Source organism: Manis javanica, chromosome 4 (assembly GCF_040802235.1).
Source record: "Manis javanica isolate MJ-LG chromosome 4, MJ_LKY, whole genome shotgun sequence".
In the NCBI taxonomy this organism is placed as follows: Eukaryota; Metazoa; Chordata; class Mammalia; order Pholidota; family Manidae; genus Manis; species Manis javanica.
This window is the reverse complement of record NC_133159.1, coordinates 41,850,995-41,866,670: the sequence shown is the minus strand read 5'-3', so window position 1 is coordinate 41,866,670 and position 15,676 is coordinate 41,850,995. Positions and strand designations below refer to the sequence as shown.

The 15,676-nt window shown below is 36.8% G+C and overlaps 1 protein-coding gene across 10 annotated transcripts in view; it reads left to right on the top strand.

Annotated features, from left to right (window-relative positions):
* TUT4 (terminal uridylyl transferase 4) overlaps positions 1-15,676 on the top strand; it is a 163,072-nt gene that overhangs the window by 140,659 nt on the left and 6,737 nt on the right. For 3 of the 10 annotated variants that reach the window (XM_073233936.1, XM_073233928.1, XM_073233932.1), the window contains 5 exons: positions 72-154; positions 7,424-7,539; positions 8,456-8,679; positions 9,411-9,511; positions 12,353-12,800. In XM_073233936.1, the coding sequence (XP_073090037.1) occupies positions 72-154; positions 7,424-7,539; positions 8,456-8,679; positions 9,411-9,511; positions 12,353-12,800 (972 nt within the window). The remainder of the gene's footprint in view (positions 1-71; positions 155-7,423; positions 7,540-8,455; positions 8,680-9,410; positions 9,512-12,352; positions 12,801-15,676) is intronic. The other 7 variants (XM_073233930.1, XM_073233934.1, XM_073233929.1 and 4 more) reach the window with 4 other exon arrangements.

Below are 15,676 nucleotides of genomic sequence, written 5' to 3'. Positions count from 1 at the left end.
AGCAATTCCCCATTTTAAAGCTCTTATACATTAAGGTCTGTATCTTTATTGTTTTCTTCTTTTTTCAATAGTGACCAATTTCATCATGAAGGCATTTATCAATGGAAGGAAACTTTTTGGTACCCCTTTTTATCCACTTATCGGCAGAGAAGCTGTAAGTAGACATAATTGAATTCTGAATCTTTTTCTTTTAGAACTTTGTTTTTTGTAGTACAAGAAACCTTGTTTCCAAGTTGATGTTAGGAATAGGAAGATGGTTATAATGCTCTGTATTTTTTTCTTATTGCACTTATCATAGTCCATAGTGTCTGGCACATAGGATGTACCAAATAAACATTTGTTGAAAGAATGAGGGTGGGTAGTCAAGACTCAGGATCCTTAAAATTTGAATTTGAGGTACTGCCCATGGCCTCTTACATTTCTAGAAATCTTGATGAAAATAGAGAGGACAACACCTAAGAAATACTTCTTTAATTTTGGTGTAGTTTTGCTAAGCTGAATTAGATGGTATGGAACTAAGAGGATTCCTTTCACCTGAACTGGTGAGGTGTTCAGGTGAAAAAGGCCCATGTTTGTTTTGGTCTTATTCTTACTTTGCTTGCTTTCTGATGGGAGTGGGTCTCAGTTTCACAGAGGAAGAAATTTTCAAGGGAAAATGTCTCGAGAGAAATCATGTCTCTACTATTGCATAATGAATGTCTTTAAATGTGTTCAGTCCATTTTCAGCATTCTTTCCTAGAGGTGTGGGGTAAGAAAAGCAAAGAGAAGTCTAGAACATTTTTCCCTTGGAACACTGGTTCTCAGGAATTTTGATTGTCTTGCTTCTTAGAGAGTGGTGCTATAAATAATAATGGAGAGAAAAAAATTAATTGGAAACAACACAAAAGTCATGCAAGAACAAAATATCTAACAAAAGGAAAACCCAATAATAGTTTTACTAACATATTAATTAAGATAGCAATAAATGAAAACAACAGTCAAATCAAAACAAATCTGATGATACACTGATAAAGCACTTTACCAGAAAATTATGAGAATTCCAACTCTTAGTGTGTATTCATGCATATGTTCAGTGGGAAGCTAGCCATTTCATGCATTCAGACTTATTTTTTATTTTGATATCATTACTGTACAATTACTTGAACAACATTATGGTTACTAGACTCCCCCTTTTATCAAGTCCCCCCCACATACCCCATTATAGTCACTGTCCATCAGCGTAGTAAGATGCTATAGAATCATTGCTTATCTTCTCTGTATATACTGCCTTTCCCGTGTTCCCCCCCACCCCCACTACATTATGTCTGCTAATCATAATGCCCCTTTTCCCTCCTTATCCCTCCATTCCTACCCATCCTCCCCACTCCATTTCCCTTTGGTAACTGTTAGTCCATTCTTGGGTTCTGTGATTCTGCTGCTGTTTTGTTCCTTCAGTCTTTTTCTTTGTTCTTACACTCCACAGATGAGTGAAATCATTTGGTACTTGTCTTTCTCCGCCTGGCTTATTTCACTGAGCATAATACCCTCTAGTTCCATCCATGTTGTTGCAAATGGTAGGGTTTGTTTTCTTCTAATGGCTGAATAATATTCCATTGTGTATATGTACCACATCATCTTCTTTATCCATTCATCTACTGATAGACATTTAGGTTGCTTCCATTTCTTGGCTATTGTGAATAGTGCTGCGATAAACATAGGGGTGCATAAATCTTTTTCAAACTGGGCTGCTGCAATCTTAGGGTAAATTCCTAGGAATGAAATTCTGGGTCAAATGGTATTTCTATTTTGAGTTTTTTGAGGCACCTCCGTACTGCTTTCCACAGTGGTTGACCTAATTTACATTCCCACCAGCAGTGTAGGAGAGAAAACATTCCTCGCCAACATTTGTTGTTATTTGTCTTTTGGATGTTGGCTATCCTAACTGGTGGTAGGTGAGATCTCGTTGTTTTAATTTGCATTTCTCTGATGATTAGCGATGTGGAGCATCTTTTCTTGTGCCTGTTGGCCATCTGAATATCTTCTTTGGAGAAGTGTCTGTTCAGCTCCTCTGCCCATTTTTTAATTGGATTATTTGCTTTTTGTTTGTTGAGGTGCGTGAGCTCTTTATATAATTTGGATGTCAACCCCTTATCGGATATGTCATTTATAAATATATTGTCCCATAATGTAGGATGCCTTTCTGTTCTACTGATGGTATCCTTTGCTGTACAAAAGCTTTTTAGTTTGATATAGTCCCACTTGTTCATTTTTGTCTTTGTTTTCCTTGCCTGGGGAGATATGTTCATGAAGAAGTTGCTCATGTTTATGTCCAAGAGATTTTTGCCTAAATTTTTTTCTAAGAGTTTTATGGTTTCATGACTTACATTCAGGTCTTTGATCCATTTTGAGTTTACTTTTGTGTATGGGGTTAGACAGTAATCCAGTTTCATTCTCTTACAGGTAGCTGTCCAGTTTTACCAATACCAGCTGTTGAAGAGGCTATCATTTCCCTATTGTATATCCATGTCTCCTTTATCATATATTTATTGACCATATGCTTGGGTTAATATCTGGGCTCTCTGTTCCACTGGTCTATGGGTCTGTTCTTGTGCCAGTACCAAATTGTCTTGATTACTGTGGCTTTGTAGTAGAACTTGAAGTCAGGAAGCGTAATTCCCCTTGCTTTATTCTTCCTTCTCAGGATTGCTTTGGCTATTCTGGGTTTTTTGTCTTTCCATATGAATTTTAGAACTATTTGCTCTAGTTCATTGAAGAATGCCGTTGGTATTTTGATAGGGATTGCATTGAAACTGTAGATTGATTTAGGCAGGATGTCATTTTAGCAATATTAATTCTTCCTAGCCAAGAGCATGGGATGTGCTTCCATTTATTAGTGTCCTCTTTAATTTCTCTTAAGAGTGTCTTGTAGTTTTCATGGTACAGGTCTTTCAGTTCCTTGGTTAGGTTTATTCCTAGGTATTTTATTCTTTTTGATGCAATTGTGAATGGAATTGTTTTCCTGATTTCTCTTTGTGCTAGTTCATTGTCAGTGTATAGGAATGCAACAGATTTGTGTGTATTAATTTTGTATCCTGCAACTTTGCTAAATTCAGATATTAGTTCTAGTAGTTTTGGAGTGGATTCTTTAGGGTTTTTTATGTACAATATCATGATATCTGCAAACAGGGACAGTTTGACTTCTTCCTTACAAATCTGGATGCCTTTTATTTCTTCGTGTTGTCTGATTGCCGTGGCTAGGACCTCCAGAACTATGTTGAATAAAAGTGGGGAGAGTGGGCATCCTTGTCTTGTTGCTGAACTTAAAGGAAAAGCTTTCAGCTTTCACTGTTAAGTATAATGTTGGCTGTGGGTTTGTCATATATGGCTTTTATTATGTTCAGGTACTTGCCCTCTATACCCATTTTGTTGAGAGTTTTTATCATGAATGGAGGTTGACTTTTGTCAAATGCTTCATCAGCATCTATGCAGATGATCATGTGGTTTTTGTCCTTTTTGTTGTTGATGTGGTGAATGATGTTGATGCATTTTCGAATGTTGTACCATCCTTGCATCCCTCGGGTGAATCCACTTGATCATGATGGTTGATCTTTTTGATGTATTTTTGAATTTGGTTTTTCTAATATTTTGTTGAGTATTTTTGCATCTATGTTCGTCAGGGATATTGGTCTGTAATTTTCTTTTTTGTGGTGTCTTTGTGTAGTTTTGGTATTAGAGTGATGTTGGCTTCGTAGAGTGAGTTTGGGAGTATTCCCTCCTCTTCTACATTTTGGAAAACTTTAAGAAGGGATGGGTATTAGCTCTTCACTAAATGTGTCATAAAATTCTGCAGTGAAACCATCTGGTCCAGGGATTTTGTTCTTAAGTAAGTTTTGATTACCAGTTAAATTTGTTTGCTGGTGATTGGTCTGTTCAGATTCTCTCTTTCTTCATTGGTCCGTCTTGGAAGGTTGTATTTTTCTAGAAAGTTGTCCATTTCTTCTAGGTTATTCATTTTGTTACCATATAATTTTTCATAGTACTCTGTAATAATTCTTTGTATTTCTGTGGTGTCCGTAGTAATTTTTCCTTTCTCATTTCTTATTCTGTTTATGTGTGTAGACTCTCTTTTTTTCTTGATAAGTTTGGCTAGGGGTTTATCTATTTTGTTTATTTTCTTGAAGAACTAGCTCCTGCTTTCATTGATTCTTTCTATTGTTTTATTCTTAATTTTATTTATTTCTGCTTTAATCTTTATTATGTCCCTCTTTCTACTGACTTTGGGCCTCATTTGTTCTTCCTTTTCTAGTTTCATTAATTGTGAGTTTAGACTGTTATTTGGGATTGTTCTTCTTTCCTGAGGTAGGCCTGTATTGCAATATATTTCCCTCATAGCACGGCCTTCACTGTGTCCCACAGATTTTGTGTTGTTGAATTATTGTTGTCATCTGTCTCCATATATTGCTTGATCTCTGTTTTTATTTTGTCATTGATCCATTGATTATTTAAGAGCATGTTTTGAGGCCTCCATGTGTTTGTGGGCATTTTCATTTTCTTTGTGCAATTTGTTTCTAGTTTCATACCTTTGTGATCTGAGAAGCTGGTTGGTACAATTTCAATCTTTTTGAATTTACTGAAGTTCCTTTTATGGCCTAATATATGAACTATTCTCGAAAATGTTCCATGTGTACTTGAGAAGAATGTGTATCCTGTTGGTTTTGAATCGAGTGTTCTGTAGATGTCCATTAGGTCCATCTGTTCCAATATGTTGTTCAGTGCCTCTGTCTCTTTGCTTATTTTCTGTCTGGTTGATCTGTCCTTTGGAGTGAGTGGTGTTTTGAAGTCTCCTAAAATGAATGCATTGCATTCTATTTCCCCCTTTAATTCTGTTAGTATTTGTTTCACATATGTAGGTGAGCCTGTGTTGGGTGCATAGATATTTATAATAGTTATATCGTCTTATTAGACTTACCCTTTTTATCATTATGTAATGTCCTTCTTTGTCTCTTGTGACTTTCTTTGTTTTGAAGTCTATTTTGTCTGATACACGTAGTGCAACTCCTGCTTTTTTTCTCACTATTAGTTGCATGAAATATCTTTTTCCATCCCTTTACTTTCAGTCTGTGTATGTTTTTGGCTTTGAAGTGAGTCTCTTGTAGGCAGCATATAGATGGGTCTTGTTTTTTTGTCCATTCAGTAACTCTCTGTCTTCTGTTTGGTGCATTCAGACCATTTACATTTAGGGTGATTATCTATAGGTCATGTACTTATTGCCATTGTAGGCTTTAGATTTGTGGTTACCAAAGGTTCAAGGGTAATTCCCTTACTGTCTAACATTCTAATTTAACTCACTTCATATGCTATTACAAAGACAACATAAAGGTTCTTTTTTTTTTCCTTCTTTTTATTCCTACTCCATTCTTTGTATGTTATGAATCATATTCTGTACTCTTTGTCTATCTGTTTGGTGACATCTATTTAGCTTTAGGAATCCTTCCATCTATAGGAGTCCCTCCAAAATGTATTGTTAGGGGTGGTTTGCGGGAGGTAAATTCTCTCAGCTTTTGCTTATCTGAAAATTGTTTAATTCCACCTTCAAATTTAAATGATAACCTTGCCAGATAGGGTATTCTTGGTTCAAGGCCCTTCTGCTTCATTGCTTTAAATATGTCATGCCACACCCTTCTGGCCTTTAAGGTTTCTGTTTAGAAGTCTGATGATAAGCCTGATGGGTTTGCCTTTGTATGTGATCTTTTTTCTCTGTGTAGCTGCTTTTAAAAGTCTGTCTTGATCCTTGATCTTTGCCATTTTAATTATTATATGTCTTGATGTTGTCTTCCTTGGATCCTTTGTGTTGGGAGATCTGTTCACCTTCATGGCTTGAGGGACTATCTCCTTCCCCATACTGGGGAAGTTTTCAGCAGTTTCCTCCTCAATGACACGTACTATCCCTTTTTCTCTCTCTTCTTCTTCTGATACCCCTATTATGCAAAGATTGTTCTGTTTGGATTGGTCACACAGTTCCCTCAATATTCTTTCATTCTTAGAGATTCTTTTTTCTTTCTGTGCCTCAGTTTCTTTGTATTCCTCTTCTCTAATTTCTATTCCATTTATCATCTCTTCTACAACATCTAATCTGCTTTTAAATCCCTCCATTGTATGTTTCATTTCAGATATGGAATTTGTTAATGATTGAATCTCCAACTTAAATTAGTTCTTGAGTTCTTGAATATTTTTCTGTACCTCCATAAGCATGTCTACAATTTTTATTTTAAACTCTCTTTCAGGAAGATTGGTGAGTTCAGTTTCATTTGACCCTTTTTCTGGGGTTTGTGAGATTTTGGTCTGAACCACGTTCTTTGGACATTTCATATTTCTGTGTGGTGCCAACTATGCCTGGAAGCTCCAGTCTCTGGAGCTGCTCAGCCCCTAGAGTGAGGTTGGGGGTCAGTAGGGGAGCGGAGCTGTTGCCTGGGGGGAAGAAAGATCTGTTTCCTGATTCCCGTCTGTGGTGCCTGTCTCCAGTGTCAGAGCCAATGGGCCAAGCACACTGGTGTAAGCCTCTGTGCTTTGTGTCTCTAGCTGTTGTAGGTGCGGCCTCCTGTGGCTGGCCTTACTCCAGCGCAGTGACTGCTGGTTTGTGAACTGGTGCTGGCAGGCTAGGAGGAAGGCACAGCAGGCTGATGTCACAGTGAAGGGCCTCAGAGCTGAGTAGGCAGCCAGGGGGATGGGTCACCTGAAGCTCCTCAAAGTTCCTAACCAGCAGGGCAGAGCATGCTCCGAGAACCTTGTCCAGCACTCCCTTCTTCCATGCAGCAAGCTCCGTCCAAACCCCGCTCCTTCAGCAGCCCTCTCGCTGCCAGAAAGCCTCTCAGACTGCCTGCCTTTCCTCTGACACAGAGTGGTCAGACGTGGATCCCCTCCTCCACAAATGGCCGGAATCTCAGTCTCTCAAGCACTCTGCCTGTCTGAGCTCCCCAACGTCCAGAGCACCACACAATATAGGTTTCTGCTCACAAAGCAGATCTCCAGGGCTAGGTGTTCAGCAGTCACAAGCTTCCACCCCCTTCCTGCTCCATTTCTCTTCCTCCTGTCTTGAGCTGGGCTGGGAAAAGAGCTTGGGTCCCGCCTGATTAAGGCTTTTATATGTTACCATGTTTTGTGAGGTCTGCTCTTTTTGTGAGGTCTGTATGCAGTCTGGTGCAGCCTTCTTTCTTGTTGCTGTTTTAGGGTTAGTTGTATTAATTAACTATATTTTCATACTATTTGTGGTTTTGGGAGGAGTTCTCCGTCTCACCTCTCACACCGCCACCTTGAATCATAAAGCTGTAGTTTTGTATCTTACTTCATTTTTTTAAAAAACACTTTTGTGTCTTGGTCTCCTTTCTGTTTAGATTAAAAAATTAATAGTGATATTTTTTCTAGTAAATTTGTATTTTCTTCATAGGAATACTTCTTTGATTCCAGAGTATTAACAGATGGAGAACTGGCTCCCAATGATCGATGTTGCCGTGTGTGTGGAAAAATAGGCCACTATATGAAAGACTGCCCTAAAAGGAGAAGGTTGGCAAATGATTGTATATTAGCATTACAGGGAAAATAAATGTGAAGCCATTTTAGCTATCATTGTGTTCAAATATGTTTAAGTGAGAATGTTCAGGGCTTTAAACTGGACCTTAGGTAAATGTATATTTGAATGGAATTTTGTAATGAGTGAGATTTCTTTGTGGTACAGTGATGTCTCATAATGTTTATTTGTTCATTTACTCATTAATTCATTCGGGGTTTTTTTTTTTTAATTGAAGAAGCATTTGTTGACACCTACTTTGTGCTGGGAACTGTACTAAGAAAAAAAATCACCAAGATATGGGGTTCTTATTGAGGACCTCAAAATCACACAAACCAATAATTAAAATATAATTAACTGAATGTTTTGAGGTATATGCTTTGAGGTATACCTATATAGTAGATACCTTGAGCAGTATATATTCTTTACACCTCCTGAAAATATATCTATAAAATTTACTTTTCTATATGATCTATATACTATGTTTAATAGGCCAGGAAAATCCCTTCTTCAGTCATCAAGTCTTGCCTAATATAAAGAACTTAGTAGAACTTTTCAGATAGAACAAATTCCTTATTTCCATCACCCCATTTACTGACTCTTAAATGTAGGCCAGACACCTTCTCTAAGCCTCAGTCGCTTCTTTTCTTCCTCTGTAAAATGGGGATAATAAATACCAACCTCTGAGGATTGTTGTAAGATTAAAATTCAGTACTAAAATAAAACAAATTTGATTCTGTACTATAAAACTACTGATATACCCAGTTTCTGTCATATGAGTAGGTGTGCTGTAAATGTGAGTTCCTTTGCCTTCAAAATCATGCATGAAATAATGGGCAAGTTTACTGTGAGACTCTTACATAGTTTAGTTTGTCAGTTTACAAGTCCCTAGCCCCACATTATTGGTATCAGCAGTTTACTGTTTAGACTAAAGAAGAAAGACAGTGAAGAAGAGAAGGAAGGGAATGAAGAAGAGAAAGACTCCCGAGATCTTCTTGACCCCCGAGACCTCCACGACGCTCGAGACTTTAGAGACCCCAGAGACCTCAGATGTTTTATATGTGGAGATGCAGGACATGTACGAAGGGAATGCCCAGAGGTCAAGCTGGCCCGTCAGAGGAATAGCAGTGTGGCAGGTAAATAGAAAAGGCTGAAAATAGTTCTGGTGGAAATAAAATCATTTATGTTGATGTCATTCTAAGGACCCTGATTCCTCTCTATTCTAAACCTAGCTGTGTGATATTAGACCTTAATAATTTCTTAAAGAGATAATTTAGACAGGCTTCTATTTAGAATAGTACTTGGATGTATTCACAATCAAGGTTATAGTAATCTGTTGCATTCATTCAACTCCCTCTAAGTATTCTTTGGATTTGAGTCACATGCTTTATTTCTGTCCCTTAAGATGGTAACTTTTTTTCAAAAGTTAATGAGAGGATTTTTTCTGGGAACATAAAGGAGAAATTATATTTATTCCTACTGCTGTTGAGAGAGGGAAATCTATTCCTGTTGTATTTCATAAGGAATTTTAAGAATTAGAAACCCAAATGAGAGTTTATTGAAAGAAAAAAACTAGAATATTTTAGAAGTAAAGATTACCAGTTATTCAGAGTCTTATTGCAGAAGGTATTTTGTTAAATAAATACATTGTGTCCTTTAGGAACACTTCGATTATTGTTTCTAGGACCAGTGAAAAACTGCTTTAAAAAATGGTTTTTATAGCCTTTCACTAGCATAATCATAGTTTTAAAAGTCTTAAGTTTATAAAATCTCAGATTTGAGACTCTTTTTTAAGAAGAAGTGAGTTTTTTGTCATTTCTCTGCTATTTTCTTTATCCATTGATTTCCTTTCTGATGTCTTCCTTAGCAGCCCAGCTGGTCCGCAACCTTGTAAATGCCCAACAAGTGGCTGGTTCAGCCCAGCAACAGGGTGATCAGTCTATAAGGTCTAGACAGTCCTCAGAATGTGTAAGTATTCTGCTTGTATATGGTTAGTCTTGGCAGGATGACAGCACTGTCTTTGATGGGTGATAGGGTTGGTCTTTTAAGATGGGCAAATAGAATCTTTCAGATGATACAGCGCTTTGTAGAGGTGTCCTTGTTGGGCACATGAGGTGGAATGACCATTACTTTTGGAGTATTGTAGATCTGGATTTATATTGATGAACAAGCTACTTAACTTCAGTGAGTCTTCTTCCTTATTTGTAAAATAAGGTAACAACTATCTAATAAGGTTGTTGTTTATATTAAAATAAGTAATGACGTTGGGATTTCAGGCTTTGCCTAGTGAAAAACTGTCAGTACTATTAAAAAATAACACACAAAAATTGAGACGTATTAGGGCTTTAGTACTATTAGGGCAGTACATGTATTGCATTTCACTTGCTTGAAGCTTTTGTTTGTCTTTTCATAGCTAATGTGGATGCCTGATGAAATTGTGCCTTGTAAAAGACTAGCGACTAGAATTCAGATTCACAAGTTTCATATTAGTTTTGCTGAGTTGCTTTTTACCTTTCTTTAAGTCTATATTCACCTTGTACTTCCTAACTTAATTAAATTCAGTACTAAATGAAAGCTTCTAAACCTGACAGTGTGCTTTACTGCCTCACACTTACCAAATTTAATCCTTTGAGTGGCTATGTAAAGTAGTAGGTTATTATTATCAAATTTTACAAACTGAGAAGTTGGGAAAGAGAGAAAAAAATCGAACCCAGGTCTATGTAGCTTCAAAGCTGGTAACTTTTATACATGGTAATCTGAAGTGATCTGTATTTTAGAAAAACATACTAGAACATTTGAAGAGTAGTACAGGGAGAGTCTCAGAAAAACATTTAGAAGCCCACTAATCCTCTCCCAAACATCTGAATACCTACTGTGAGGCTGACAGTTTCATAAATGTTACATAATAACAATGATATTAACTAATATTTGTTGAGTGCTGTGTGCTATATAAGCATTCTTTCCCCCTATTTATTATAAAATATTATTAAAACATTGAAGAAGTATCTAAAATAATAAATATCCATGTACTACCACCAGGCTTTAACAATTTGTAACATTTTGTTATTTTTGGTTTATTAAAAAATTACCCATAATTGACAGCCCTTGTACATTCCTCTTGGATGCTATTCCCATATTAATGGGAAACCTCAGAGTCGTGACTTACTTTTAATCTAAACAACAGCCTTATTAGGTAGTCTCCCATCCCTTCCCTGCTACTAAAATGTACCTACTGTCCTGAATTTGGTTTATATTTTCCACATGCATTGTTTAGTTAATTTTTACAAAAACCTGTTAGATTCTGTTATTATTTATACCTTACAGGTGAAGAAACTGAGTTTGTGTTTCTTGCCTGAGGTCAACAGACACTTGGAAGCAGAACTTGAACTCTCAGACTCTGTCTCCAAAACCACTTTCCTATGCTACCCCTCACTTTCATACTTTTTTCTCTCACCTAAGATTTGGGTAAGAGTCTGTCTAATGGACATGGCCATTCTGATGTCTCACAAAGCACTTCAGGGTCAGCATGTCTGGAAGGTAGCTTATATTTCTCTCCAGCTCCCCAGACTTGCCTCTCCTCCTCCTTCAGTGGTCTCATTCTCTGTTTAGTTTCCAGAACTACTCCCTCTCCTTCAACCCCCTCATCCAATCACTCATGAAATCACGGTATTCCTATCTATAAAAAATTGTTCACAGCTGTTTGTTTCTCTTTTGTTTCCAGTATTATATTTCCCTAGCCTAGGCTACCATCATTTTAGAACTATTGTGTTAGAGCAGTCTTTTAATCAATTAGTCTCATCAGTCTTTTTTTTTTTTTTTAAATATACTCTATTTCATTCCTAGTAAACTAGAATAGTTTTTCCTTAACACTGAGTGATTATGTTCCTGGCCTGTTTTTAAATCCCTTCAGCGGTTTCCTAATGCCTTCCAAGTCTAAACTGTAAGGCCTGTAGGACTTCATTATCTTGTCCCTGTTTAGTTTTTCAGCCTTGGTTGGATCTGCCATTCCCCTGCTCTTGCCCTTGTACTCTAGTAATATTAAACTTCTTTCAGATTACAGTTACTTTAAAATGCCATGTGTTTTTATGCCTACAGACCTTCAATTCTGTTCCTTTGTATCAAACACTTCCCTTCCTCTTTACCCTCTTTTGTCAGACTGGTTTCTATTTACCCTTGAGTCTCAGCTTAAAGGTCATTTCCTCCTAGAAGTTTCTCTTGATTTACACTTTCCTTCATCTTGTCTACCCTCCTCCCAAAGTGAGTTTAGGGATTTCGTTACGTACTATACCCTACATGTTCTTTATCATAGTAATCATTGTACTTTACTGTGATTCTTATGTAATCTTTACCTGGTCCTCCACCTTTCCCCCATGAACTTGAAGCTCCATGAAGGCATTACAAGTTAGTGTTGTGTTTTGAATACCTAGAACAGTACCCAGTACATAACTGACACTCAGCAAATACTATTGAGGTACTGAACCAAAGTGACTGAGATATTTAGGTGTAAATTTCTAGTTACAATTTGAAATGTGGATCTACATGAAGGGGATGATGTCTGGGCTCACTCTTCTTTGGACAGTAGAAAGGCTTATGAGGTAATTTCTATGTGAGAGAGGGTTTGAGGACCTTGGGAAAAATTCTACCTTCGTATAAAATGAGGTTCTATTATTATTTATTATTCACATTATAGAGTTCTGTTTATATGTTCTAATTAAATAACTCCATGATTTTGTATTTTGGTAATCTCTGCTTTTATAAAATTAAGATGTTTATAAATTAATCTTAAAATGTATCTTTTTTTCTCTGCAGTCTGATTCACCATCTTACTCTCCTCAGCCCCAGCCGTTTCCACAGAACTCTTGCCAATCAGCTGTCATTACCCAGCCTCCATCCCAGCCAGGATCCCAGCCCAAGCTTGGCCCACCTCAGCAGGGAGCCCAGCCCCCCCATCAGGTCCAGATGCCTATGTATAACTTTCCCCAGTCACCACCAGCTCAGTATTCTCCCATGCACAATATGGGATTGTTGCCAGTACACCCCCTCCAGATCCCTACCCCATCCTGGCCTATTCATGGCCCAGTGATCCACTCTGCACCAGGCAGTGCCCCCAGCAATATTGGCCTGAACGATCCCAGCATCATCTTTGCACAGCCTGCTGCTAGACCCGTGGCGATCCCTAGCTCCTCTCATGATGGACACTGGCCTCGTGCTGTGGCTCCAAATTCCCTGGTGAACAATGGTACAGTGGGGAATTCGGGTAACCCTTCCTTTTCTTCTCTTCTGTCTGTCTATAGAAAGGTTGGGTGATTGGTATTACTGGTTGAACCTGGGGAAATAAATGTGAAGAAATGGATAGCAAGCAATATTGTGGAGAGACAGTATAGGATTAGATAAAGGTAAAGAGTATGGTCTGTGGATTCAGACTGCCTGGATTTGAATTCTGGCTTTGCCACCTATATGGTATTGGACAGTTGCTTAATAGTTTTGTGCATTGGTTTTATCTGTAAAGTAGGGATACTAATAGCATCTAACTCACAGGAATATTGTGAATATTAAATGAAGTAATATACATGTTAATTATTATTTAAAATTTTCACAACAATCCTGCTTGGCATAGGTATTATTTGCACTCATTTTACAGTTGAGGAAATTAAAGGGTTAAAAAACTTAACTACCATGCAGTCATAAATGATTATAGTAGATTTAAGATTTAAACCAGTTTCTTTTTTCAGACTTGTGCCCTTTGCCCTAGACCCTTACTTTCTCTCAGTAAGAAACAATTCTTTAAAAAGATATTAGTAGTACTTTGTAGCATTAAAAAAATAATAGTTTTATTCTGATACCTAAGTGATACATATTTATTATAGAAATTTGAAAAAGTTATCCATAATCTCAATTCCTAGATATAACTATGAAGTAATATTTTGATGTATTACTGTCCAGTCTTTTTTTATTTGCATATTTAAAAATAATTGATATATGCAATAAATCTAGTTTTATATCCAGCTTTTTTGGGATATTTTTATTTTAAAAAATTTATGGAAATTTTTAAATGTACACAAAAGGAGAGAGTAAAGTGTAATGAAACCCCCCATTGGGCCAATTTAAGAGTTAACAATATTGATGCTATTCTTTTATCTGAACCCTTCACCTCATTAAAAAAATTTTTTGGCTTCAGTAATTTAACAAATTTCAGACGTTGGATCAAATTTGCTTATGAACTTCAGTTTTTATCTCTTTAAAAACATAACAAGACTGTTACCATATCCAATATTATCTAATACCCAGTCCTTGTTCATTTTTCCCTATTTCTCTAAAATTATTGTCATTGTTGATTTATTTGAATCAAGATTCAAACAAAGCCCATACATTGTATGTGGTTTTTACATCTTGTAAGTCTCCTTTAATTATAACAGTTTCCCCTATGTCTCCCCCCATGTTAACTATTCGTTAAAGAAACCAGAATTTCCCCCATTCTGGTGTTGGCTGATTTTATCTCTGTGGCATTGTTGTAACATGTATTTCTGCCCCCGTATTTCCTTTAAGTGGGTTGTTGGGTCCAGAGGCTGGATTAGATTCAGGACTTTTTTTGTTAGCAAGGATCTTACTTCTTGGTTGGTCCTGTATGTTTCCTGTTCCCTCACTTCAGAGGGAACTTACTATGTGGTGGTTCCTCTTTTAGTTACTTAAGATTGATCAGTGAGTTAGGTGATGTCAGCCTCTTCCATCCATTATAAAGTTCTTCATTAGTTTTACATTATAGTCTTAGCCACCATTGATAATTATTGCTGATATCCATCATTTCAGCAGGGTTGTCAAATGATGATTATTTATTTACTATTTGTGTTTCTTCCATAAAGACCTTTCCTTATTAACTAGTTAGCTTTCCTGAAGTATAGTTTGCATAGGAAATGTAGACTGAAAGCTTGAATCTTCTCCTTTGTAAACTTTCAAATGAATTTTAGTGATAATTCTAAGTTATTCCTTAGAGCACTGTGATAGAGGAGGCATCTCTAACCTTTTTTGGAACAATACAGATAATGTATTTTGCTGAGCAGAAATACCAGACTGGGAACTCATTTAATTTCCAAGATAAAAGGCTATGTGGCATACATGGCCATTCTAATGTGGCCTGTGCTTCAAGAAATGTTTTTTTACCTGTATGCCATGATGTACACTATGATAGTTACTGAGTTATATAACCATAACAACAGATCCAGTGTCTTAACCTTTTATGTTTTGGCTCTATTTTTATAGTTTTAAGTCTTTCCTGTCCCTACCAGTATTTGATCCCTGTTTCAGCCTTAAATAACTGATTAACATTCGATCAGCATACTGCATACTGTCTTTCACCCCGCTGATGGTCTACCTGAGTTGTTCCCTCTGCCTGGAATATCCTCTCCATCACTCCTCCTGCTCACTCTCTCCTCCTCTTGCTTTGTTCCAAAGCTTGGCTAACTTGCTTATCCTCCATTTTAAAATTTAGATCACTTTGTTTAGGAAAAGAGATCAGCCTTTAACTCTTGCTGATCCTGTCCTCCAATTTTATGATGTATTCTTTATCTCCCCCATGATTCCTTAATATCCATATCATATCACTTGCCTTACTATGTTGAAATTGCCTGTTGGCTTATCTGCATAACCCATTAAACTTCTAGAGGCTATGAATTATTTCCTGTCACTGTCTCTCTGGTGTTCAGTATATTGCCTGATGTATGATAGATACATTATTTGTGTAATATTCTACTATATATTATATAAACTGTTACTCAGTATATATTGATTGTTTGGATGGGTATACCACTCCTAATTAATATTACAGCTAAAATTAATACTGTATTAAAAATGGAAGGACTGGAAAGGAATATATTAAAATGATGATAGTTGTATTAGAGTAGGAGATTGTATGAATTTTTCCATGTTTTCAGAATTATCTTTAATAGGGTTATATTGCTTGTATTATGAAAATATTTGGTTGTGGAGAATGGCCAAGGGAGATTGGAATATACTCTTAAAAATACCCTTTTATGTTAAAACATAATTTTGCAATTGGTCAGGACCTCAACATACCTACCCAGTCTCATTTTTTATAAACTCTGAACCCTGCAACTTTAGTTCTTAGCTGTAACTTAG